Genomic DNA, 27,618 nt, shown 5'->3' with positions numbered 1-27,618 from the left:
TTATTGTGTTCCTAACACAGAGGAGGCTGCACACAGGGAGGTTAAAGTAACAGTAAGCTCAGTCTTTAATAAGACACTCCAGAGTGAGGCACAGGCCTTGGGGACAGTCTTATATACAGTACCTCCAAGGGATGCTTGGATTCCTTGGGACTTCAGGGGACGAGCTCCCTGGTGGCGGAACATGGGAGTGCATGCTTTACAGATATACAACAAACAGTTCATCCACTAGGCTCACAACCACCTACCTTGTGGATTCCCCAAACGCAACTGGCTGGAGTTTTATTGAGTCTTGTGAACATCACATGACTGGCGAAGCCGCTCCCAACTCAACAGCTCCACAAACCTATGAGCATGCTCATAGGTGAATACATTGCAGACACGTTGGACACCTGGTTTGCATCTCTTTGCAGCACCCATATTCTTGCTCGGTCCTTAGTGGACATTCCCCTTGCAAACAACAAGTGTATCATTTGGCAGAACCTACGAGGTGGCAAGTTAGCAGCTTAATCTAAATTGGAAACTGATGTGGCAAGTGATGCTGGTGCCAATACGTGTCCAGCTTCTAGGGATCGTATCGCCATAGCTGTCCTTGCTGCCCTGGAAGTATGTTCCTGCGGAAACAGATGTCCAGTGTTTTATTAGTTTTTAAACCATATGTCAAAATGAGGTGTACTTGCCAATGGAACTTGAAACCCTCAGAACTTTCCTTTTCATGTGTATCTTGAGAAAAAAAACCTACAAAAGTTGGAAGTATGCAAGAGGACAGTTGGCATCTTCCAAAAATAGATGTTAAATACATTGGGAGGAGACCTCTGTCAGTACTGCGGACTTTACTGATTAACTGTAGGCAATTCTCCAGTGTTCTGGCAAAGGGGGGAGGGGAGGAGCTACACCTGAAACCTTAACCTGCCTTTTCTCTTTGTGGATGCTGATGGCCCTGACACACACTTCCAGTATTCACGGTTTAATGTGTAGGCATTTAAGGGTTTGGATATCCGTTCCGTTCCCTGTTTCCGTTCAGGTCTTCAGAGACCCAAGAATTCTGATGTGAGGCCACTCTGATGCAGCATTGATTTCCCCCATCCCCCCCAAACGGACTTCGTCCTTTGCAGATGAAGCCTTTTTCCCCATCTGTTCTGCGTGAGTTACCATTCCAAACTTGAAGCCTGGCCCGGACAGTGGGATTATCTCTCGGGAGTTTGTGTATTGTACAAAAGCATCCCGTGTATAACTCTAAATAAGGGGATTGTCCTTTTTCCTCCAGGCAACTTCCTTGTCTGCAGCAAGAATGCTCTGTCTGTTCCTGCTGCTATTTCCTTCTCTGTGTGCACGACAGTTCCTCTCGAGAAGGGGAAGCAGAAATCTGCTGTGCCTCACGACCCATTGTTATCCCTTATTCTGCTGACTATGTATGGCTTTCACATGATTAATGCAGAAATGTGCCGTCTTAAAGCTTTAAGGAGAAAAGTTGGATTGTTTGAGTCAGATAATGAACTGCTTTTCCTTTCTGAAACCAAAAACTAATTTTCCATGTATCGGCGTGATGAGTGCATGCTATAATTTGCACTTCCCTGCTGATATTTGTAGAGCAGCTGATTCCTAATGTTGCTGAAAAGATAGAATAGGCAGAACCAACACTATTATCCACAAATGTTTGCTTTAGCAGCTGTTCGATTCACTGATCAGGAACAGTGCTGCTTTTATTTTTGGGCCTTTTTTTTTCAAAATACTTTAAAAGTGCTGCCAGTGATGTTTCAGTGCATTTCTCTTTCTGCTTCAGCAACAGTTTCGAAAACAACTTCATCTTGAAGTAGCTCCTGGCTCGAGATGTTTCTTTTCGGGAATCGCAAACTATGCTCAACTTTCTGATTTCAGACTACCCCTATTTTGAATTAGGAACAGGAGGAGGCCATTCAGCCCCTCGAGCCTGTTCCGCCATTCAATGAGATCATGGCTGATTTGCAACCACCATAAAAACCCACCTTTGGCCCATATCCCTTAATATCTTTGATTAACAAAAAGCTATCAATTTCCGATTTAGAATTAACAACTGATCGAGCATCAATTTGTGGAAGAGAGTTCCAAACTTCTACCACCCTTTGTGTGTAGAAGTGTTTCCTAATTTCACTCCTGAAAGGTCTGGCTCTAATTTTTAGACTATGCCCCAAGTCCTAGAATCCTCAACCAGCAGAAATAGTTTCTCTCTATCTAACCTATCTGTTTCCCTTAATATCCTGAAAACTTGGATCAGATCACCCCTTAACTTTCTAAATTCTTGGGAATATAATCCTAATTTGTGTAATCTCTCCTCGTAACTTAAACCTTGAAGTCTGGTTATAATTGTGGTAAACCTACGCTGCATATCCTTCAAGGCCAATATATCCTTCCTAAGGTGTGGTGCTCAGAACTACTTTCAGTACTCCAGGTGTGGTCTAACCAGGGCTTTGCACAGCTGTAGCATAACTTCTACCCCCTTGTATTCTAGTTCCCTAGATATAAAGGCCAGCATCCCATTAGCCTTTTTGATCACTTTCTGTACCTGCTCATAACAGGGCAGCGAAGTGGAGCTGAGCCCATGACCTTATTAAATGGTGGTGCAGGCTCGAGGGGCCAAATGGCCTACTCCTATTTCTTATATTCTTATGACATTTTGTATGTACCTGAACCCCCAAGTCTCTTTGAACATCCACTGTTTTTAGCTTTTTACCATTTCAAAAGTACCCTGTTCTATCCTTTTTAGGTCCAAATGGATGTCCTTACATTTACCTACATTGAAATCTATTATCTCTGCTAATTCGAATGTTTTAGTCTAAAAATCATTTGAAATGAATAGGATTAGACTAAAAATTAATTCTGAGAAGCACTGAACACTGCAGCCTGAAAAAAAGCAGGAACTTATCCCAGATTTTTGGGATCTTCTTTTTAACTGTAATTTTTTTTTTAAGACGTGTACAGGATTTCTTGTCAGTGCCATGTTAATCTTAAAACTTGAAAAAGGCATGTAATCGAGAGTTAAAGTTGGAAAGATAACTTTCAAGAGACACCTGCTTAACAAATGTTTCTTTAAAAAAAACAGAATGAATGAGGTCTATTGTATCAGCAATCTGAGTTCACGTTTAAGTCACGCTTCCTAAATGTGTTTAAAGTTGAGCATTCCGTCCCCTTTTGCTCTCCACCTCTTTTAAAGAGTAGCTTCCATATGCTGTGCCTTTGTCTCTCTTTCCTCCCCTTCCCCCCCCCCCCCCCCCCCCCCCCCCCACACCTCACTACAACGCTGCTTGCACCAAGTAGCTAAAATTCAGAGTGGCAGACAGCGGACATCTGTCCAATTGTTGCAAGCTAACTATTGTGGCACCATTGTGGCATCCAGAAAGCATACTGCTCAAAGTTCATCATAAACCAGGCATTAACGTGGGGCCAGAATGGAAAGGCAAATTCCTTTGTGTGTGAAATCCATAAAGATTCTGCCCAAACGGCACGCATTCCACACACAAAGCTCACTGGATGACAGCACAGTTTTATCATGTTCCGTCCATATGTTTGGCCAGGTCTGCTTCTTCTGTTTTATGTAACATTTGAATGCTATATGAAAATTCTGCTCTTGGGAAGAATCCATCTGCTCTATTCAGTAGCTGCAAGATACGTCGACTTATGGAAGCGAGGATTTGGAAGCCTGCATGCTCACCATGGTGATGGCCAATCGGGGAGAAAGAAGGAACCATGCATAAATCTCTGCTGTTGGGTCATGGCAATCGACTTGGATTAGGTTGTATATGATTGCAGCCGCCCTTAATTTGGAAACATTATTTTGTGTCCAGATTAATGAGAAGGGCCTAACTCGGGCCGCCTTCCACCACAGCTTCATGTAACTAAATTCCTGATGTGGAAACATTATCATCATGATGGCTTGTGTTAGCTGGGAGCATAAGTGAATTGCATGCCTCACTAAACATCCCTCTTACCCAAGAGGCCAATTAAGCAGTACTCCGACAATATAAAATAAAATATACCCATGGTTGAGTCTAAAGTCCATCATTCTCCCCCCCCCCCAAAACATTCTCTGTATTGTTTTACAGCCCCTGTAAATGTTAAAATTGACTGGTTGTTTCTATCATGTGGACGTCAGGAGATTTTTCTTGCCATACTTTTTTAAGTTGAAAAGCCAACAACAACTACTATTTATATAGTGCCTTTTGTTATGTATTTAACCCCTTGCAACTTGTATTCCACTACCACCAGAGGGCCAACTTGATGGAGTCCCAAGGGATTCCAGCATCCCTTGGGAGCATGGTATATAAGCAGGCCACCCACAAAGTAACTGCACTCTGGAGTCTTATTAAAGGAGCTAAGGTCACACTTGCTCATTGTACACAATACTCAGTTTCATCCTTTTATTATGAACGTATCACCTTTAACATAGTAAAACTTTCCAAGGCGCTTGGCAGGAGTGTTACAAGGCAAATAAAATTGACACTGAGCCATATAAGGAGAAATTAGGACAGATCGCCAAAAGCTTGGTCAAAGAGGTAGGTTTTAAGGAGCGGCTTTAAGGAGGGAAGAGGTGGAAAGGTTTAGGGAGGGAATACCAGACCTTCGGGCCTAGGCAACAGAAGGCACAGCCACCAATGGTGGAGCGATTATAATCAGGGATGCTAAAGAGGCCAGAATTAGAGGAGCGCAGATATATCGGGGGCGGGGGGGGGGGGGGGGCGTTGTGGGGCTGGCTGAGATTACTGAGATAGGGAAGGGCAAGGCCATGGAGGGATTTGAAAACAAGGATGAGAATTTTGAAATCGAGACATTGCTTAACCAATGTAGGCCAGCGAGCACAGGGGTGATGGGTGAATGGGTCTTGATGCGAGTTAGGACACGGGCAGCCAAGTTTTGGATGACCCCAAGTTTATGTAGAGTAGAATGTTGGAGGCCAAACTGGAGTGTGTTGGAATAGTCAAGACTAGAGGTAACAAAGGCGTGGATGCGGTTGAAATTGAAGGGGAGATAAAGGTGAGAAAAATCAACAAATGATTAGGTGATGCTGGGCTCTGGTTTTAAAAGCCTTGAAAGATTATAGGAAGAAGAAAAGACTGAGGACATAAGGAGTGCCACAATTTGGGGATGTGGGGATAGAATGTTTTAAAATAGTAGATGGTATAATGGGGCAGAATTTGAGGTCGGTATGATGGCATACTCTGAGTATGGCGTCATACCGCCTTTGAAATGTGCAAGAAGTTCGGGAAATCGCATCGGCTAAATCCCAAACTTGCGATCTGTCAAGTTCCGACTTGACGCATCATCCGCTCTGACATTGAAATCCTAATTGCTGGCGCAGAGTTGGGCTAATTGCCCAGCAATTACGCATGGAAATTTTACGGCTGGTGCAGACACATGCAGGAGCCTGTTTGCATACCGCAAGGGTAATTATGTTGCCCATGTGATGGCTCCTAATGCTTAGTTATACCGCCGAATGCAAAATCTGGGCCAATAAGTCCTGATGTCAACACAACAAGGATGCAAGGAGAAGGAAGCATGTTCTGTAATTAAAACTGGGTAACCTGATCAACAAATGGATCGATTGTAGACCAGATATTATGTTTCTACTTGGTGCAGGAAATGTTATCCCTACCAAGGTGACATGAACAGCAGCAGTTTCGGGGTCATTAAAATGAAAGATTGTATCTTCTGTATGTGGACGAAAGAATTCCATGAAATCACGGTGTAAAATCATTCAATTCCTTCATTGCCTTGACACCCAATTATTTATTTTCTAAATTATTCCTTGAGGAAGCCAAGGGAAGGGTTGATGGTGAACAAGATCGTGCTTTTTGAAACTAGTGTTGATTTTAGTTAAATTGCAGACTGGTTTGCTTTCATGTGATAAAGATTTGTTTCTTGCAAATTTCTAAGTATGTATAAAAAACACATCAAGTGTGAAATAGCCGTATATCGTGTTCCACCAGTAATTTAGAAAATTTAAGAGGAACTCAAGGGACCTGTGGATTTTTTTCCTGCACCATGTCATGCTCCAAATTGCCATGTCTCTAATGCAGCATCTAAAGGTGATCAAAACCAAGATCAATAATTTTTTTTTCTTCCATTTGGGCTCACAATCCATTTTTCCAATTCTAAAGATTGCAGCACCTATTTATGGGAGTAATCCCAACTTCTTTCCAAGGGACTTGATATAATTTTATACATCTGCACCCAACCCAAGAGAACCATAATGGCTTTGGAATCCACCCTAGGTATCAAGATGGGGTCCCAAAAATGCACAAAGCTGGGTCTTGGATCAAGAGTAGGGCCTTTCAAGCCCTCGAGCCTGTTCCACCATTCAGTTAGATCGTGGCTGATCACATCTTATGTGGTTTTTTTATATATGCTTATAAATCTATCCATCTTGGTTCCCTAACCCATAATATACCCTTGCTTAACAAAAATCTATCAATCTCAGTTTTGACATTTTCAATTGACCCCCAACCTCAACAATCTTTTGCGAGGGGGGGAGGGAGGGAGGGAGGGGGGCGTGGGGGGGTGGGGAAGTTCCAGACTCCCACTATCCTTTGTGTGAAGAAGTCAAAATGCTTAACTACCTTTCAGTGTCAACTGCGGCTCAGTGGGTAGCACACTTGCTTCTGAGTCAAGGCAATGAAGGAATTGAATGATTTTACACCGTGATTTCATGAAATTCTTTCGTCCACATACAGAAGATACAATCTCTGGGGCTTGATAAGGTGGATGCAGAAAAGATGTTTCCACTGGTGAGGGAGACTAGAACTTAGAGGGCATGATCTTGGGATAAGGGGCCGCCCATTTAGAACGGAGATGAGGAGAAATTTCTTCTGAGGGTTGTAAATCTGTGGAATTCGCTGCCTCAGAGCTGTGGAAGCTGGGACATTAAATAAATTTAAGACATAAGTAGACGGTTTCTTAACCGATAAGGGGATATGGGGTTATGGGGAGCGGGCAGGGAAGTGGATCTGAGTCCATGATCAGATCAGCCATGATATTGAATGGCTGAGCAGGCTCGAGGGGCCTTAAGGCCTACTCCTGCTCCTATTTTTTTATGTTCTTATGAGTCAGATGATTGTGGGTTCAAGTCCCACTCCAGAAATGTGAGCACATAAATCTAGGCTGACAATCCAGTGCAGTGCTGAGGGAATGCTACACTGTTTGAGGTGTCATCTTTCGGATGAGATATTAAACCGAGGCCCCGTCTGCTCTCTTGGGTGGACTTACAAGAACCCATGGCACTATTCGAAGTGCCTGCTGTCCTAGCCAATATTTATCCCTCTATCAACACAAGAAAAAACATAGATTATCTGGTCATCACCACATTGCAACAGTGACTGCACTCCCCCCAAAAAATACTTAATTGGCTGTAAAGTGCTTTGAGATGTGCAGTGGTCATGAAAGGTGCTATATAAATCCAAGTCTTTCCTTTCCCTTGAATTAGAGAGTCTCCCTTCAGAACATGAGCAGATGCAGTGAAACTCCTTCTCCATTTTGACTTTTTTAATACCTTAAGTTCCAATAGCTGTTGTTTTTGATCTGCACTTAATATACTTAAAACCTATTGAAAATCTTATTTTGATCATAGAAATTGAAGATAGGGCATGCATATCGATCATCTTGTTCTCAAGTAAATGTGTGCCCATCTATTACACTATGCTGCCCTGGTTTCATGGGAAATGTTCATCAGAAAAGACAAAAAAAATTCAAAATTACATTTCAATACAAGGAAGCATTGAAAACTGAAAGGAATATCTTATTTAGTCTCCGTACCATAAACCATGTATGTACTTTAAAAAATCATCATTCTCCAATATAGCTGTTGCGATTGGCTCAAAATTCTGCTGTGTAATAGAATACGAATGAGTAATGTAATTTATGATGTATGAAATGTATTTTTCCACCCACTGACTTTCTTATGGGAGTCTCTCCAATTCAAGGGAAAGGTAGTTAGTATTTTGACTTCTTCACAGAAAGGGTAGTGGAAATTTGGAACTCTCCACCCACCCCCCCCTCCACCCCCAAACAGCTGTTGAGACTGGGAGTCAGTTAAACATTTCAAAACTAAGATTGATAGATTGGATTGACCTTTTATGAAAATAGTTAATTGAGATTCCTGCAGTTTCGATTCTGCCCTGGCGAGTGGCGGACCATCTGTTTGAACCACCACATCCCACTAGCGTCTCATTTTATATCCTCTTATCTATTATATATTGATGTCCTCATCCAGAAATGTTATCACTCTGAGCTACAAGCTGCGAAAGGATTTCATTCCAGGTGCTGTTTCACGAGCTGCCCAGGAGGAATTAGCAGAGCAATGTACATTTTTATTTCCTTTGCTGCACTTGCGCAGTCTGTCCATGCACGATAGAGCTTGAACACTGCCTCAGCTCATTAGCTCAATATGTTGGGCACCGCAGCCAACTTGCACAGTGTCCTTCGAGAGACAATGGATCATTTGCCCGAAGCTTTTTCATTGCAGTAAGATTGATGACTGCAGTCCCAGTGATGAAAACTTTGTCTTTTTTCTTTATTAGTTTAGTGTAGCAAGAGATCAGTTTTTTTTGGAGGTGGTGGAAGAGGGGAATAATGACTGCTTGGAGTTTTTTTTTTGCTTTAGCAAAGATGAATCAACTAAAACAGCTTAGTTAATGCACAAAGAAAATAGTACTTTCTACCTTTGTTACAAAAAGCTTCTGACTTCTGCTGGAATCTCTATGTTGATTTAAAAATACTGTAGCGCTTTGTGACCATTGAGCCGATGAGCTGATTCTTCCATTGTGCACAAAAAAGGCCATTTAGTGAGCAATTTTGAATTTGATTTTCTCCACTCCAGTGATGTTAGCAAAGTGACATTCTCTTCACAAGAGTTAAATATGTTTCCATTTTATCAGTTACGCTACGGTTTTTGCTGTTATGCTCCAAATATGCAGTGCTACATACTCTTCCTCCTTATTGCATACTCACCATGTCAAAATGAAGGCTCGTTGCACCATCTCCGACTTTAACCCATTCTTTCCGTAGGACGTCAAAGCTTTATACCTTCTTTAATTTCCCCTTCCTCCTACAGTTAGGTCTTTTAAAACCTGAACTTGGCATTTGTATAATTTATACTTGATCTACTCCTCTTTGTCCTTTCTGGACTCCTAGGTAGATTCTTCAATTGAAAAGAAAGATCAGAATTTAGTCCTTTGTGCATTACATAAGAAATAGGAGCAGCAGTAGGCCCTATGGCCCCCCTGACTCTGCCTCGCCATTCAATAAGATAATGACTGATCATCAACCTCAACTCCACTTTCCTGCCCGATCTCCATATCACTTGATTCCCCTGGAGTCCAAAAATCTATCTCGGCCCTTAATATATTCAGAGACTCAGCATGCACAACCCTCTGGGGCAGAGGATTCCAAGGATTCACAACCCGATGAGTGAAGAAATTCCTTTTCATCTTTGTTTTCAATGGCCTACTCCTTATCCTAGTTCTAGACACTCCAGCCAGGGGAAACAACCTCTCAGCATCTACCCTGTCAATCCCCTTAAGAATATTGTACGTTGCAATGAGATCACTTCTCATTCTTCTAAAATCCAGAGAGTTTAGGCCTATTCTATACAATCTCCCATCATAAGACAGCCCTCTCTTCCCAGGAATCAATCTGGTGAACCTCCGTTGTACCGCCTCCAAGGCAAGTATATCCTTCCTTAGATAAGGAGACCAAAACTGTGCACAGTACTCCAGCTGTGGTCTCGCCAAGGCCCTGTTCAGTTGCAGCAAGACTTCCTTATTCTTATACTCCAACCCCCTTGCAAAAAAGGACAATGTGCCATTTGCCTTCCTTATTGCTTGCTGTACCTGCATGCTAGTTTTCTGCGTTACTTGCACCAGGATACCCAAAATCTCTCTGAACACCAACATTTAAAAGTTTCTCACCATTTTAAAAAATATTCTGTTTTTCTATTCTTCCTACCAAAGTGAATAACCTCACATTTCCCTACATCATACTTCATCTTATTGCCCACTCACTTAGTCTATCTATATCCCTTTGCAGACACATTGTGTTCTCCTCACAGCTTACTGTCCGACCTAGCTTTGTATCGTCAGTAAACTTGGATACATTATACTCGTTCCCTTCATCTAGGTCATTAATATAGATTATTAATAGCTGAGTCCCCAGCACTCATCCTTGCGGCACCCCATTAGTTACAGCCTGCCAATCTGAAAAAGACCTGTTTATCCCGACTCTCTGTTTTCTGTCCATTAACCAGTCCTCTATCCATGCCTATAGCAGCAATTGCAGTGTGTACCTTGTGTAATAATCTTTTATGTGGCCTTTTGTAAATCCAAATATATAGTACTATATCCATTGGTTCCCATTTATCTACTCTGCTAGTTATATCCTCAAAAAACTCAAATAAATTTGTCAAATATGATTTCCCTTTCATAAAACCATGTTGACTCTGCCAAATCAGGTTATGGTTATCTAAATGCTCTGGTACCACTTCCTTAATAATAGATTCCAGCATTTTCCCGACGACTGTCAGGCTAACTGGCCTGTAGTTCCCTGTTTTCTCTCTCCCCTCCTTTCTTGAATAGCGGTGTTATATTTGCTACCTTCCTGGAACCGTTCTAGAATCTGGGGAATTTTGAAAAATCAAAGCCAATGCATCCACTATCTCTGCATCTGCCTCTTTTAGAACCCTAGGATGTCGGCTCCCTGGTCCAAGGGATTTATCGGCTTTTAGTACCAGTTTCTCTGGTACTTTTTCTCTATATTAATTACATTAAGTTCCTCACCCTCATTAGATGGTTCCCCACCATTTTAGGTATGCTTTTTGCATCTCCTACTGTGAAGACAGGTACAAAATATTTGTTTAACGTTTCTGCCATTTCCTTATTCCTCATAATTTCTCCTGCCTCAGTCTCTAAGGGACCAATGTTTACTTTTGCTACTCTCTTTATACAATCTGTTTTTAAATCTCTTGATAGTTTTCTCTCATTGTCTATTTTTTCCCTTTTTATCAATTTTTTTGGTCAGCCTTTGCTGGTTTCTGAAACTCTCCCAATCCTCAGGCTTACTACTATTTTTCACATTTATAAGCTTCTTCTTTCAATCTAATTCTAATATTAACTTCTTTAGTTAGCCACGGATGGATCACTTTTCCTGTGGAGTTTGTTTCTCAATGGAATGTATTTTTGTTGAGCATTATGAAATATTTCTTTAAATGCTAACCACTGCTTATCTATTAACATACCTTTTGATCTATTTTTCCAATTTACCTTGGCCCACTCACCCTTCAGAGCTATGTAATTGGCTTTATTTAAGTTTAAGACTCTAGTTTTGGACTTGGGCAAGTCACTCTCTCAAACGTAATGTGAAATTCTCCCCGAGAGGATCCTTTACTATGTGATTGCTAAGTAACCCTGTTTCATTACACAATACAAGATCCAAAATAGCCTGTTCACTGCTTGGTTCCATGACGTATTGTTCTCGGAAACTGTCCTGAATGCATTCCATGAACTCATCCTCCAGACTACCTTTACCTATTTGATTTGTCCAATCTATATAAAGACTTAAAGTCCCCCACAATTATTGCATTACCTTTGTTACAAGTTCCTACTATTTCTTGATTAATATTCTGTCCAATGGTATGGCTACTGTTAGGGGAGCCTATATATTTCTCCCACCAGTGTTTTCTGCCCCTTGTTATTCCTTATCTCCACCCATACTGATTCTACTTTCTGATCTTCTGAGCCAAGATGCTGTCTCTCTACTTTCATTATCAGGGCTCCACCCCCCCTTTACCATTCAGCCTGTCTTTTCGAAACGTCAAGTACCCTGGAACATTTATTTCCCAACCTTGGTCACCTTGCAACCACGTCTCTGTAATGGCTATTGGATCAAACCTATTTCCACTAGTTCATCTATCTTATTACGAATGCTTTGTGCATGCAGATAAAGAGCCTTTAATTAAATTGTTTTGCCTTTATTCGCTGCTTTTGACCTTATTCTCTGCTGCACTGCTACCGTTAAACTCTGTCCCTTCCTGGAACACGTTGCTTATTTTTACCTACTCTATTGCATTGACCTTTCTCTTTAGATATCTAAATTTCCCACCGGCCCCATTTTTTTTAGTTTAAAGCCCTATCTACAGCTCTGGTTATTCGATTCACCAAGACACTGGTCTCCGCCCGGTTTAAGTATCTTTTGACCCTTAGTTCGAGACTCTTTAGCCAGGGGTAACAGGCTCTGACCATCTACCCTGTCAGGCCCCCTCAGAATCTTGTATGTTTCAATGAAATCACCTTATTCATTCTTCTAAACGCCAGATGATATAGGTCCGTTCTACTCAATCTCTTCTCGTAGGACAACCCTCTTATCCCAGGAATCAATCTAGTGAACCTTTGTTGCACCCCCTCTATGGAAAGTATGTTCTTCCTTGGGTAAGGAGACCAAAACTGTGTACAGTACGAAAGGCAAAATATTGCGGATGCTGGAAGTCTGAAATATAAACAGAAAACGCGGGAAATACTCAGCAGGCCAGGCAGCATCTGTGGAGAGAGAAACAGAGCTAATGTTTCAGACATTAACTCTCTTTCTCTATCCACAGATGCTGCCTGGTCTGTTGAGTATATTCTGTACACAGTGCACCACACCTGAGCCTCAACAAAGCCCCTGTATAATTTCAGCAAGATTTCCTTACTCTTGGACTCGAACCCCCTTGCAATAAAGCGAATATACCATTTGCCTTCCTAATTGCTTGCTGTAACCCACATGTTAACTTTCTCTGATTAGTGTACAAGGACACTTAAAGCCCTGATGAGCTTAGTTCTTGTTTTTGGAGCGGAGATCAGCTTGAAAAGCAAGCCTTTTGCTACAAGCTAGTCGCTGGAGATATATCACCAACGATGTCTCCAAGATCCTGCAAATCCCCTGGGAGGACAGGCGCACCAACATCACAGTGTCCTCGTCCAGGCTAATATCCCCAGTATTGAAGCACTGACCACACTCTATCAGCTTCGCTGGGCAGGCCACATAGTTTGTATGCCAGATACGAGACTCCCTGAGCAAATGCTTTATGCGGAGTTCCTTCATGGTAAACAAGCCAAAGGAGGACAGCGGAAACGTGATAAGGACACCCTCAAAGCCCTCTGGTAAAGTGCGACATCACCACTGACACCTGGGAGACCTTGGCTGAAGACCGCCCGAGGTGGAGAAAGTGCATCCGGGAGGGTGTTGAGCTCTTCGAGTCTCAATGCAAAGAGCGCAGGCAGCAGAAGGAGCGCGCGGCAAACCAGCCCCACTGACCCCTTCCCTCGACGAATGTCTGTCCCACCTGTAACAGGGTCTGTGGCTCTCGTATCGGATTGTTCAGCCATCAAAGAACTCACTTTGGGAGTGGAAGCAAGTCTTCCTCAATTCCGAGGGACTGCCTATGATGATTGCTACAAGCTTGAACCATTATACTCATGCGTTCACTTAGGCTGAAGGAATTTTGCATGTAGAACATTTGAGACCATCTTTTCATTTGATGCTGATGTGAAATATGTGATTCATAAGGGAGGCTCTGTGGTGCTGGCAGAGTATGGAGCATCTGGTTCACATTGTGCCGCATTATGTGGTGTGCAGTCCTGGAGGAGAAAATTAGAGTGCGTGCTTACTGGCCAGTGTGAGCCTCACTAACGAGCCTGTAACATGCTAATCGCATTCCATGCTGAAATTCCTGACTTCGAGAGAGGTTTTGCTTACGACGGCTCGTATTAAAAGGACTCATAAGGGATCCTGGAACCTGGCCAGCTTGAGCAACTACTTAAAGGTAGATTAATACCGTAGAATGATACAGCGCAAGGAGGCCATTCGACCCATCGTTCCGGCTCTCTGAAAGAGCTATACGAACAATGACGGGCAGGTAAAGACCATCTGGTCCATTGAGCCTGACCCACACAACTCATACACTCCACCCAACCCCAACCCACGTGGTCTCCTGGGAGAGGTAAACAAAACAGATTTTTTTTTTAAAAAACAGGCCAATTTGGCAGAAAGAAAATATGGGAAATTCCTCTCCAACCCATCTAGGTGATCTAAACTAGTCCAGGAGATCACTCTCGCCTTTGAATTCCCTGCAGTACCGACCTTCTCTAAGAAGTCATCTCCTTCGATATCTTTCGCCATAGTCCTGCAAATATTTCCTTTAAGTTTTTTTTTCCAATTCCCTTTTGAAAGTCATAATTGAATCTGCTTCCATCCCCTTTTCAGGCAGTGTATTCCAGATCATGACTACTCAAGTTTTAAAAAAAAAACACAACTCCTCATCTTCCCACTGTCTCTTTTTAGGCAATTATCTTAAATTTGTATCCTCTGGTTACTCGCTCTTCTGCCAGTCAAAACAGTTTCTCCCCTATTAAAACCCCTCATAATATTGAACTATTAAATTGCCCCTTAATCCCCTTTCCTTTAAGGAACTGAATTCCCTCATCCCTGGTACCATTTTGGTATAACACCTCTGCACTTACTAAGAATAGTGTGTGTGTTTACTTTTGTGTGTTTCCTGTTAAAATTCATGCATTAATTGTTTTTGCTGGAAAGCCCAACATTTTTTCAATTTTTGCGGGCTTTATTCTTGGCAGCACGTTCCTTATTCATTTTAGGTGCTGCTGTCATTTAAATAGCACTGTTCAAAGTGGTGAAGATGGGAATTCCTTTTGAGGATTCGCAAACCACAAGATGATTCAGGAGGAGAGAGAGGAGCTCGCGAGGGTCCAGCAAATGCAAGTGCAGCAACATCTGAAGTGTTTTATCTGCACTCATCCTTACTTTGAGATCTGTCTTGGCTGCCTCCGCTGCTGTTCCATCTGCTGCTGGATAACCTGCAGGCAACATCTGGAACACTGATGCCTCCTCTCTGGGAAAGGAAGGCTATCGCAAGATGAAGGTTTCATGTCGCATCTTTCCGGTCCATCATAAGGGAAATCTGCCATTTCAGGCAGGCTTAGCATGCACATCTGTTTCAAGCAAGTGACATACGCTTGCGTTTACCGGTAGACAACACCTTAATCTCCTTTCTTACAGAAAGGAGGCGTCAGCTGGACAGGATGCAGGCCTTTTGCTGAGCGACAGGTTTTGCTTAAGTGGAGGGTGTTGCAGATGTAATCCAGTTGGGCATCTGGATCTTCATATCAACCCCATGGCCTACAAGAACTGAAGGGCTTTCACTCAATTCACAGTCCGATAGTAACTGACCGCAGAAATGCCGTTATGTGGCTCAGTGGCCGTTATGCAGGAAGCAGCCATGATTTTTTTTTTCCATTGTGTGGCAATCAGCTGTCCCCACGTCGTTCGAAAAAGAAGCACTGAGTAGGCAGGTCTTCGGAGTGCCTGGCTATCCACTGTATCAATAGGTGCTGACTCCACTGAGAAGCCTCCTGACAGCAGAAAAGCAGTTCTCCCTGAATGCCTTGGCAATTGCTTGCTGCTCCTTGGTTTTGGTACCTACACCTTCATTAAAAGTTTGCACTGCTATGGCACAATGAAAAGGGAAAATGGTTGTGTGCCGTGCTTCAAATGGAAGTACAGCAATTCCCAACCTAGGTTTAGAACATAAGAAATAGGAACAGGAGTAGGCCAAACGGCCCCTCGAGCCTGCTCCCCATAACCCCTTATCTCCTTATTGGTTAAGAAACTGTCTCTTTCTGTCTTAAATTTATTCGATGTTCCAGCTTCCACTGCTCTCTGAGGCAGCAAATTCCACAGATTTACAACCCTCTGAGAAAAAAAAATTCTCCTAATCTCTTGTTTTAAATGGGCGGCCCCTTATTCTAAGATCATGCCCTCGAATTCTAGTCTCCCCATCAGTGGAAATATCCTCTCTGCATCCACCTTGTCAAGCCCCCTCATAATCTTAGAGGTTTCGATAATCTTATACGGTGCCAATGGTGAACGGCCCCATCCAAGAAATTATGAACAAAATTGAGGAGCAGCCTTCTGACTCCATCAAACTTCTTCCTTTTTTCAAACCAGGTAAGAGGGGCCCGAGTGACTGCATTGGCTTAGTTCGCAACCCTTCTCCATGGAGCTGCTATGGCTCCAAAGAGCCTTCAGCCCAGGCCAAGCCACCCTCTTTCAGTGCATTTGCTGCTGTAGGCATTGCAACTCTTCAGTATCGCTGGTAATGCTGCCCATGTGTCTCCACCACTGTGAGGAGAAGCTGCTAACATGCTAGCTTTTACACCTTCCCAGCTAAGTGTGTTACAAGCTCTCTGGGTAAGCCTTTCATGTGCCACTGCTTCATTCAAACGGAGAGGAAGGATTTCTGTTGCAAAATTTGGTGTAGCCGTCCCTCTGGACTGATGGCACTGGTTCACCTATGCAGTGGAGCAACCCCATTTTGCCATTCTCGTGAAATTAGGGCTATAACGTCAAAATATTAAGTCAAATAAACTCTTGTTTGAAGACTTGGAGGTTTTGGTGAAGAAACAGTAGTTAAGTTAACATACAAACGGTTAAAGGTCATCTTTGTCTAATGGTAACCTCTGTGGCTGTTTTTGTGTACAAGTAGAGGGCATTCAGAACTGCTGTGATTATGTACCTCAGCTAGATATGAAACTTTTGCTGACGAATGCTACTTTTCCACTGGAGGTCCATTCCTGTCCTCCTTCAAATCATAATTGTTAGTGAGAAGCCACCATCAATGATGAGATCTTGATGGCAGATATCATTAGCTTAAATGATCACAGTAGTTTGCGCAGTATACTGCTCTGCCCTTGGCGATCTTACAAGGTTTTCTATTTAGTTATCTTGACCAAGAGTATTTTCTCTCCTTGCGGAACATTTCTATCCTGGTCCTACTTGAGGGTTACTATAATATAGAGACACTTAGAGCTGCTATGGTGTTGGTGGCATTATAATAGTATTAATTGTGACTTTAAGCTATTGATTTTAAGTGTTACTGAATTTATACAATTTATGTTGAATTTTAATGCAACATTTTTTTTAAGATGGTCTAATTCTTTTGTGAAAACTATGTAATAACAATTTGATATTCTTTAAATCACTACAAATCACTACAAATCACTCGAGTTCAACGTGTTCATAATATTTTAATTTTGCCACAGATCGCACAATTATCTAAGGACTTGGAAGATACAAAGACAAAGTTGGCCAACATTCCGAAAGAATTGCCCCCACCAGCACCTCCTTTACCAGGACAAGTGGGAGTGCCACCTCCAGCACCTCCGTTACCGGGCCATGCGGGAATACCTCCACCACCTCCGCTACCGAGCCATGCGGGAATACCTCCACCACCTCCGCTGCCGGGCCATGCGGGAATACCTCCACCTCCACCTCCTCCACCACCTCCACCACCAGGACAATTTGGAATTCCACCACCACCACCACCTCCACCCCCACCTCCTGGGGGCCATGGAATACCACCACCTCCACCCCCACCTCCTGGGGGCCCTGGAATGCCTCCCCCTCCACCCCCACCTCCTGGGGCCCCTGGAATGCCTCCACCGCCACCTGGGTTCTTTGGTGCACCACTTCCTCCAGCCGCTCCAGTACTGCCATTCGGACTGGCACCTAAAAAGGACTACAAGCCAGAAGTTCAACTCAAAAGGCCGAACTGGCCAAAAGTAAGTGGACACCCTCAAATGATCTAGTTTAACGTTGAAGCAGCATAGTTCAATTAGTGTTTTAGGAGTGTTTTATTGGCAGTTGATAGAGAAACTGTCATTTTTACTTTAATTCATAAATTCAGAATCAGCACTGATTCCTTTTCTCCATCATGGCAAGCACATTATAAATGCCAACAATTGTATGATGTAGACTTGTGCTCATCTGTAATTCTAAGCTGTGCTTTCTCTCTTTGCTACTGGCTTCTTCCCGCTCTCTCTCATGTGCCCAATGTGAGAGTACCTTGCATATTCTGTCTAGTTTGGCATTATAATTTGGTCAACTGGAATGGAGCACCTTCAGTAATTCTTTGCTTCTTTCCTCTGCTCAAACGGTTGCTTTTAGTTGTCTCATCTTTCTAAACTTCCAGTGAAGTAACTTGCATTGTGAGCCTTGGTAGGTAGTGCACAGGTTTTTGGTTGAATCACGCCGAACCTTCTGCTTCGTACTGCCGAGTGCACCTGAGGTCTTTGCTTGTAACCTGTGGAAACCCACTGTTAGAGCTGCCCAATATAAGTTTAATGAAAAGTGGCCTCTATTGTGTTGCTGCTCTTCCGGCAGTCGTCGTATCTGGTTCTTTGCCAGTACCTCTTAACCTGTCTAAATTCTTCTAGCCACCCTGCTTACATCCTGAGGTACAGTTGCCAGCTATCCTAAAGAAAAAGAAAGCAAGACTTGGATTTATATAGCGTCTTTCATGACCACCGGATGCCTCAAAGCTCTTTACAGCCAATGAAGTACTTTTGGAGTGCAGTCGCAGCCGCAATATGGCAAACGCGGCAGCCAATTTGCGCACAGCAAGCTCCCACAAGAAAGTTGACTTTCAGGACTCAATTTTCTCTTCCAGCTGTAATCTAAGTGATCTTGTTTTTTTTTTTAAAAACCTGTTTCTATTGCTTAATTCAATTCTACCGATATGACCAACATCAAATATTATGCCTCCCAAATCTGTCTGACCCTGTTTGTAACTTCAATAAAGCCTCTTGCCCTGATGTCTTCTCCTCCCACTGTCTTTAACATGCAGTCTCTTGAATTTCTGGACATGTTCAGATTCTTTGACCGGATGTGGCATCATACAGTTGCATTCTCTCCCATGGCTATCAGGTTTCATCTTAAATCAATCGGCCTGTGCTGCAGTTGATGGCACTTAGTGCAGTGCTACCCACTGAGTCAAGCTGTCACCTCTGAGTCAGAAGAATGTGGGTTCAGGCCCTCCTCCAGGATGTGAACAGAAAATCTAGGCTGACACTTCAGCACAGTACTGAGTAACATCTGCAATGTCAAAGGTGTTGGGTTTTGGATGAGATAGCATAAGAGCAGGACGTCCTGGTGAACATTTCTTTTCCCCCCTCCTCATCCCAATCAACACCATCAAAATCAGCTACCTGCTGTGTGTGAAATAGCTGTACAATGTTTACCTGCATAACGTGAATCTTTGGAATTCTCTACCCCAGAGAGCAGTGGAGGCTGGGTCATTGAATATATTTAAGGTGGAGATAGACAGATTTTTGAATGATAAGGGAGTCTAGGGTTATGGGGAGCGGGCAGGGAAGTGGAGTTGAGGCCAAGATCAGATCGGTCATGATCTTATTGAATGGCGAAGCAGGCTCAGGGGCCAAATGACCTCCTACTCCTATTTCTTGTGTTCTTATGTTTTTATAACAATAGTGACTGCACTTGAAAGAGATTTATTATATATGAAATGATTTGGGATGTTAATGAGAACTCTGCTCATCTATCCACCATTCAGAGAGTTTAAATGTAAATTCTCAGAACATAACAAGAAGTAGGAGTAGGCCATACGGCCCCTCGAGTCTGCTCCACCATTCAGTAAGACCATGGCGATCTTCGACCTCAACTCCACTTTCCCGCCTGATCATCATATCCCTGGATTCCCTTAGGGTCCAAAAATTCTCTCCTTCCTTTCATTTTCTTCTCCCCCTTTTTTCTTTCCCCTTCCCCCAGCTGCCTCTGCAATTAGGAGGTTTTAAGGAGCGTCTTAAAGGAGGATAGAAAGGTAGAGGCTGTGAGGTGTAGAAAGGGAATTCCAGAGCCTGGGGCCTCAGCAGCTGAAGAAACAGCCACCAATGTTGGTGTGACTAAAATCAGGAATGTGCAAGAGGTCCGAATTAGAGGAGTGCAGATATCTGAGGGTTGTAGGACTGGAGGAGATAGGGAGTGGCGAATCCATGGAGGGTTTTGAAAACAAGGATGAGAATTTTAAAATCGAGCCTTTGCTGAACCGGGAGTCAATGTAGGTCAGCAAGCACAGGGGTGAGGGGTGAATGGGACTTGGTGCGAGTTAGGATACGGGCAGCAGAGTTTTAGTTTACAGGAGGGTAGGATGTGGGAGGCTAGCTAGGACTGCATTGGAATAGTCAAATCTAGAGGTAACAAAGGCATGGATGAGGGTTTCAGCAGCAGATAAGCTGAAACAAGGGCAGAGTCGATCGATGTTCTGGAGATGGAAATAGGCTGTGTCAGTGATGGTGCAGATATAAGGCAGGGCATGGGAATTTATATAAAAGTAGGGACAGAACGGATTACTTTAAAATGTGGCCTATATTACTTTTATGTGCACTGCCCCAATTATCCATTGGCCTCAAACTCAGCTTCACCTGAAGACTATTTTTTGTTGATTCCCATATGTGCAACATCATGAAAGATTGACTATACAAGACCCGCTCAGATATTTTTGTACTGAGTTTTGAGGTGTCTTGCTAATGAGATACCCTAAATTTCGGTTTGTTATTTATTCTACTTTTGCATCAACATAACATGCACAGTACAAATGTTGAATCGAATTTTTTTTTCTTTTCACATTACCAGAAGAATATATCTTGATTCCATAATCTCTAGAATATTATTAACAACTTTTGCGTGTGAATTTTTATTCTCGAGGTGATGCTAGTACTAGAAATTAGAATATATTCCATTTGAGGTTTCCACGGCAGTGAAGTCCTTTATTTGAAGTGTAGTTGCTGTGGTAATGTAGGACAGCATTCACTAAAGAAATAATGTGCAACATCACGGGAGATTGACTGTACCAGTTTTCTGCAGATTCAGATACTTTTTGCACAGTGAGCGTTTTGAAGTCCATTTTTCTCACAGCCAATCAGTGGCATCTGAGATTACCAATGTATGTCCAATTAAGGGTGCAGGGGAGTGGATTAAGTCTGACCAAATTAATTTCATGTGGGGCTCTCACAGCCAGCAAAGAAAAAATAAGCGCCGAAGAATGTGCGGCTGTGGCGGTTGAGCTCACGGCTGTCAACAATACTCTGGGGTCCTTGCTACAAAAATTAAATGAATCTCAAAGTGATGAAGAAATCGATTCAGTGTCAAGAATTCCTTAATCGGAGCATAGAACCTATTACCACAGCATTCAAGCCTCAAGAAGTACCGAGCCATACATCTACAAATCCAATGGAGTAAAGATTGTATATATGTAACAAAAGAATCTGTATATTTTATATTGTGTACCAATCCTGGCACGACACTGAAGGTTTATTGTTCAGTGATTGGTGTTTCTTGCTTTAAAATAAGCTGTTAAAATGCAAAAAACTGGGCTTCTGGAAAAGTATAATGCAAGGAAAGTGAAATTCATTAACAGAAATGCTGTGCATTAAATAGAAAACCAAAAAAAAAGAAGCTCAATGCCATTGAGGACAAAGCAGCCCGCTTGATTGGCACCCCATCCACTACCTTAAACAATCACTCCCTCCACAACTGGTGCACTGTGGCTGCAGTGTGTATCCTCTACAAGATACACTGCAGCAACTTGCCAAGGCTTCTTTGACAGAATCTTCCAAACCCATGATCTCTACCACCTAGAAGGACAAGGACAGCAGGCGCATGGCCACACCACTATCTCCCAAGTCACATACCATCCTGACTTGGAAATATATTGCCGTTCCTTCATCGTCGCTAGGTCAAAATCCTGGAAATCCCTCCCTAACAGCATTGTGGGAATGCGTATACCTCGTGGACTGCAGTGTTTCAAGGCGGCGACTCACCACCACCTTCTCGAGGACAATTCGGGATAGGCAATAAATGCTGGCTTTGATGGATTGGAAACAAGCCTTCAGCTGAAAGGCCAGTGTGAGAGACCAACAGAAACTTGGTCAAAGAGGTTACTGCACAAGATAAAAGCTCATGGGGTTGCATATTAGCATGGATAGAGGATTGGCTAACTAACAGAAAACAGAGAGTCTGGATAAATGGGTCATTTTCCGCTTGGCAAACAGTGACTAGTAGGATGCTGCAGGGATTGGTGCTGGGTCCTCAACTATTTACAATCTATATTAATGACTTGGATGAAGGGTTCGAGTGGAATGTAGCCAAGTTTGCTGATACAAAGATGGGTGAGCAAGCAAATTGTGAGGACAAAAAATCTGCAAAGGGATATAGACAGGCTAAGTGAGTGGGCAAACATTTGGCAGATGGAGTATAATGTGGGAAAATGTGAGGTTATGCAGTTTGGCAGAAATAATATGCAGAGAGGATATTTCCACTCATAGGAGAAACTAAAACTCGGGAACATAGTCTTAGAATAAGGGGCCGCCCATTTAAAACTGAGATGAGGAGGAATTTCTTCTGAGGGTTGTAAATCTATGGAATTCTCTGCCCCAGCGAGCTGCGGAGGCTGGGTCATTGAATATATTTAAGGAGGAGATAGACACATTTTTGTGTGATAAGGGAGTAAAGGCTTATGGGGTGCGGGCAGGGAAGTGGAGCTGAGTCCATGATCAGATCAGCCATGATCTTATTGAATGGCGGAGCAGGCTCGAGGGGCCAAATGGCTGACTCCTGCTCCAGTTTCTTGTGTTCTTATGTTTTTAAAGCATCCCAAAACTCGATGCGACTTTGCTGTAGGATGTTGAGATGAATATTGAGTCAAGAAGGTGGCGACGAAAAGATGTGCTGTAATACTTGGCCATAGAGATGGTTGTTTAGGCTTTTAAAAGTTGAGAGAGAGGTGAGGAATGGCAGAAAGTTCTAAAAAGTAGGACTGATCATCAATGTTATAGGGCACGGATTATAAATAGGAGATTGGAATCAGAGGAATGGAGTGTTCACTCTGATTCTGGGCTATTTACCTCTTTTCTTCTGCCCCCATTCAGTCTCTGTAGCTAAGTGACTTTTCTAAATGTATAGCTTCAGTTTTGCAGATATTGTGATAAACATTGTGCATATTTCGAGGACACGGTGGGTTAAGGCTGGCACTTCATTGAAAGCAAAAAATGCACGTGTGTTTCGAGTCCTCTGAAATTGCTTTAATGAGTGGAGCGTACTACTTTGCGTCTTTTGTGAATCAACACTGACCTTTTAAGACATATTTGGTGCATTTTCACTTTCCTGCATTGACGCTGGAGTGCTTCGAAGTAGGTTAATCAGAAACTCAAGTGATCCTTTGCCATTTGCAAGCATACATTCACTGCCCAACAGAGGGTTTACTGGGTAATGGCCACAATTTAAACAAGATGTTGACTGAAGGATAAAAATAACCTTGGACATTTTACTTTGAGTGAAGTATCTTTGGGGCATGAGAACAACATTCCATCTTTCTCATGTTTTCCGTAATTGAGAGGCAAATGCTGTTTTAAGATTTCATCGAACAATACAGCACGGAAGGAGGCCATTTTTTTCCTGCAATTATTTATCCAATTCCTTTTTGAAGGCTACTGTTGAATCTGTATCCACCACCCTGAATCTGTATCCACCACCGTATCCGGCAGTGCATTGCAAATCCTGACTACTCGTTGCGTAAAAAAAGCTTTTCCTCATGTCGCCAATCACCTTAAATGTGTGCCTTCTGGTTATTGGCCCTTCAGCTATTGGAAACAGTTTTTCTTTATTTACTCTATCTGAACCCTTCATGACTCTAAACGCCTATCAAATCTCCTCTTGGCCGCCTTTGCTCTAAGGAGAACAACCCCAGCTTCTCCAGTCTATCCATGTAACTGTATTCCCTCCCCCCGGAACCATTCTCGTAAAATCTCTTCTGTACCCTCTTCAAAGCCTTCACGTCCTTCCTAAAGTGTGGTGCCTTGAATTGGACACAGTACTACAGCAGGGGCCAAATAGTGCTTTAAGTAGGTTTAGCATAACTTCCTAGCTTTTGTACTCTATGCCTCTATCTATAAAACCCAGGCTCCCATATTGAGGAACTCATTTTTTCAATATTGACATTTTATTTTCCATAAAACGTGCTCGGGAGATGCATCTGTCATCCATAATACTTCAGTCTTGTGCTGTGTTCAGTCAAAGGTCGGCCAACTTGTTTATTTTTAATCAAACTTGGTACGTGAACAAAGGCACTAGCCAGCATTGAGTGAAACATGTGGAGGTCCCAGGTCTATGCTGCATTCAGCTGGGACAGCACTAAGAGTACTACAACTGGACTAGTGAGGGGAAATGTTCGTCATCACCATCCAGTGATCCCTGCTGGACTGCAGGCTCACCTTAGGTGCTTGGGGTTCGCTTACAAGAGTAAAGATGTCTTGCTACAATGGTACATCATCATCCTAGGCAGTCCCTTGAAGCGAGGATGACTTGCTTCCACGCCAAAAAGGAATGAGTTCACAGGTGTTTCAATGAAGGACCTAATATTCCAGATCCCGAACTACATGTTGAAGGGTGGAAGATGCCTGTGCTTGGATTTTTTTAACGTGGGGTGGCCGTTGCACACCAGCCACGGCACAGGCTTGACAGAGCTAGGTCTTGGTCCAGTGGCAAGGGTTAACCAAGATGTGCAGAATATAACTGTTACATTGCAGGTAGTCGCATCCCATATCATTGAAAAGGGGTTTGGTGTCATTTAAAATATCATAACTTGCTGGATCTGTGATTTTCATTCATTAAAAAGCAATTAATATGAGAAAGAAGATAGAAAAAACTGTGATTAATAGCTCACCAGAACGCCAGGTTTGCACTTGCAGAGTGTCAAAGCTAATAAATTAAAATTAATGATCATTAATTACTTGCACCAAAATGCTAAGGAATACTTGGCATAGAGTCCTTATAATGGCTGGCATTTTGAATCTATTTGAACTTGTTAGTAAGTATTTCATTATTTTCTCTATCTTGCAGAAGTTTCTGCCACTCGGTTAACTTATCAGAAAAGGATAAAAAAAAAATACTCCAGAACATAAGAAATAGGAGCAGGAGTCGGACATTTGGCCCCTCAAGTCTGCTCCGCCATTCAAAATGATCATGGCTGATCTGATCTTGGCCTTGACTCCCCTTTTCTGCCTGTTCCCCTAACCCTTAACTCCCCTGTAGTTCAAGAATCTGTCTATCACAGCCTTGAATATATTCAATGACCCAGCCTCAATAGCTCTCTGGGGTAGAGAATTCCACAGATTCACGACCCTCAGAGAAGAAATGTCTCCTCATCTCCGTCTTAAATGGGCAATCCCTTACTCTGAAACTATGCCCCCAGTTCTAGATTCCCCCACGAGGGGAAACATCCTCTCTGCATCTACCCTGTCAAGCCCCCTCAGAATCTTTGATGTTTCAATAAGATTACCACTCATTCTTCTAAACTCCAACAAGTACAGGCCCAACCCTTTCCTCATATGCCAATCACTTCATCCACAGAATCAACCTAGTGAACCTTCTCTGAACTGCTTCCAATGCAAGTATATCCCTCCTTAAATAAGGAGACCAAAACTGTACGCAGTACTCTAGGTATGGTCTCACCAATGCTCTGTACAGTTGTAGCATGACTTCCCGACTTTTATACTTTATCCCCTTGCAATAAAAGCCAACATTCCATTTGCCTTCCTAATTACTTGCAATTCATGTATGAGGACCCCCAGATCCCTCTGTACCGCAGCATTTTGTAGTCACAGAATCATAGAAATTTACAGCACGGAAGGAGGCCATTTTGGCCCATCGTGTCCGTGCCGGCCGACAGAGCTATCCAACCTAATTCCACTTTCTAGCTTGGTCCGTAGCCGTGCTGGTTACAGCACTTCAAGTGCACATCCAAGTACCCCTTAAATGTTTCTGCCTCTACCACCCTTTCAGGCAATGAGTTCCAGAACCCCCCCCTCTGGGTTTAGAAATTTTTCCTCTGAACCTCTTACCAATTACTTTAAATTAATGTCCCCTGGTTGTTGATCCCTCTGCAAAGGGAAATCGGTCCTTCCTATCTATTCTATCTAGGCCTCTCATAATTTTAAACACCTCAATAAGGTCACCCCTCAGCCTCCACTCTTCCAAGGAAAACAAACCCAGCCTATTCAATCTTTGCTCATAGCTAAAATTCTCCAGATCAGGGAACATCCTCGTAAATCTCCGCTGTACCCTCTCTAGTGCAGTCACATCTTTCCTGTAATGCGGTGGCCGGAATTGCACACACTACTCTAGCTGTGGTCTTACTCGTGTTTTATAGAATTAAAGCATAACCTCCTTGCTCTTGTATTCTATGCCTCGACTAATAAAAGTAAGTATTCTGTATGCCTTCTTCACCACCTTATCTGCTGGTTGGGTACTTTCAGGACTATGGACCTGCACTCCAAGCTCCCTTTGTTCCTCTACACTTCTCAGTATCCTACCATTTAATGTGTATTCCCTTGCCTTGTTAGCCCTCCCCAATGCATTATCTCACACTTCTCCGGATTGAATTCCATTTGCCACTGTTCTGCCATTTAAATCTCTCTCCATTTCAATAATATTTTGCTTTTCTATTTTTCCTACTGATGTGGATAAACTCAGATTTTCCCACATTATACTCCATCTGCCAAATTTTTGCCCACTTACTTAACCTATCTCAATTCCTTTGCAGATTCTTTGTGTCCTCCTCACAACTTGCTTTCCCACCTATCTTTGTATCATCAGCATATCTGGCTACAATACAATCGATCCCTTCATCCAAGTCATTAATATAGATTGTAAATAGTTGAGGCCCCAGCACTGATCCCTGTGGCACCCCACTAGTTACCATTTGCCAACCTGAAAATGACCCACTTATCCCGACTCTCTTCTGTTAGTTAGCCAATCCTCCAGCCATCTAGTTTAAAAGAAACCTATTCTGTGCTAATGGCAAAATGGATTATCCCTGGATGTCTTGTACTGTATATTTGGACAATGGAACTTTTTTTTTCCTTTCCTCCTCTTTCATATCTTTTACCATCAAGTGTTGCAATTTGGAGATTTGACTGTTTAGGTGATGAACCAGTATTTTTGGTGGGCTCAGGTGGGAGTAAGCTTTTCTGGCAGTTGTACTAGTAACAGCGACTTCCATATTTCCCCCCCCCCTCCCCCAGGCTCTGACAAATTTAAATATTTAAGTATCTATCCATTGGACTTGAACACTGTTGTGTGATGTGGTGAAGACGCGGAGCCTTTTCATTGATCCTCATCAGAATACATGCTGGATGTCTGCTCTGCTTTGAAGACAGAAATTGCAAATCCAGCAATCAATGCCAACAGTACAAGATTAGAATTGACTCGGGTTATATTCCTATTGTCACTATATTGTCACTAGCAGGAAAATGTAACTCAACGCTGCTGCACTATTGGCTGGCGGGAGTGAGCTAAATTATGTTTATGTGCATTCTTAAGGGAGGGCGAAAGAAGAGTTCAACTAATGTAGTTGAATTTGTGAGTCGGAAACAGCCCTGTAATTCAAAGCTGTTCGGGAATCAAGTATTGTGATAAACAAAAATACTGCTGAGTCATAACATCATTGCAAATGAGCCATTCAACCCATCTAAATTCATCCACACAGAAAGGTCCCCTATTTCGCCCAGTCTCGTGTTCAGCTTCTTAGGATTCCTGGGTTTTTGTTTCCACTCCTCTAACTGTGTCCTTTCTGATTTCAAGTACACTTTCTTTGCGTGAAGAACATTTTGATATGAGTCCCACACTTGCCTTCTAATCTGAACCTGCACTGCTCTGACGGTTCACTTTAAATTGATATTACAGATTTTCCATAAC

General features: G+C 42.8%; 1 protein-coding gene across 1 annotated transcript in view; it reads left to right on the top strand.

Moving 5' to 3' along the window:
* The window catches only part of LOC139262844 (protein diaphanous homolog 1-like), a 460,427-nt gene that overhangs the window by 211,758 nt on the left and 221,051 nt on the right, over positions 1 to 27,618 (top strand). The window contains exon 16 of the mRNA XM_070878024.1: positions 17,112 to 17,630. Within this exon, the coding sequence (XP_070734125.1) occupies positions 17,112 to 17,630 (519 nt within the window). The remainder of the gene's footprint in view (positions 1 to 17,111; positions 17,631 to 27,618) is intronic.

This window comes from Pristiophorus japonicus, chromosome 4 (assembly GCF_044704955.1).
Source record: "Pristiophorus japonicus isolate sPriJap1 chromosome 4, sPriJap1.hap1, whole genome shotgun sequence".
NCBI classification, from domain to species: Eukaryota; Metazoa; Chordata; class Chondrichthyes; family Pristiophoridae; genus Pristiophorus; species Pristiophorus japonicus.
Note: the sequence above shows the minus strand (reverse complement) of the source record. Positions and strands in the feature narration are given on the sequence as shown.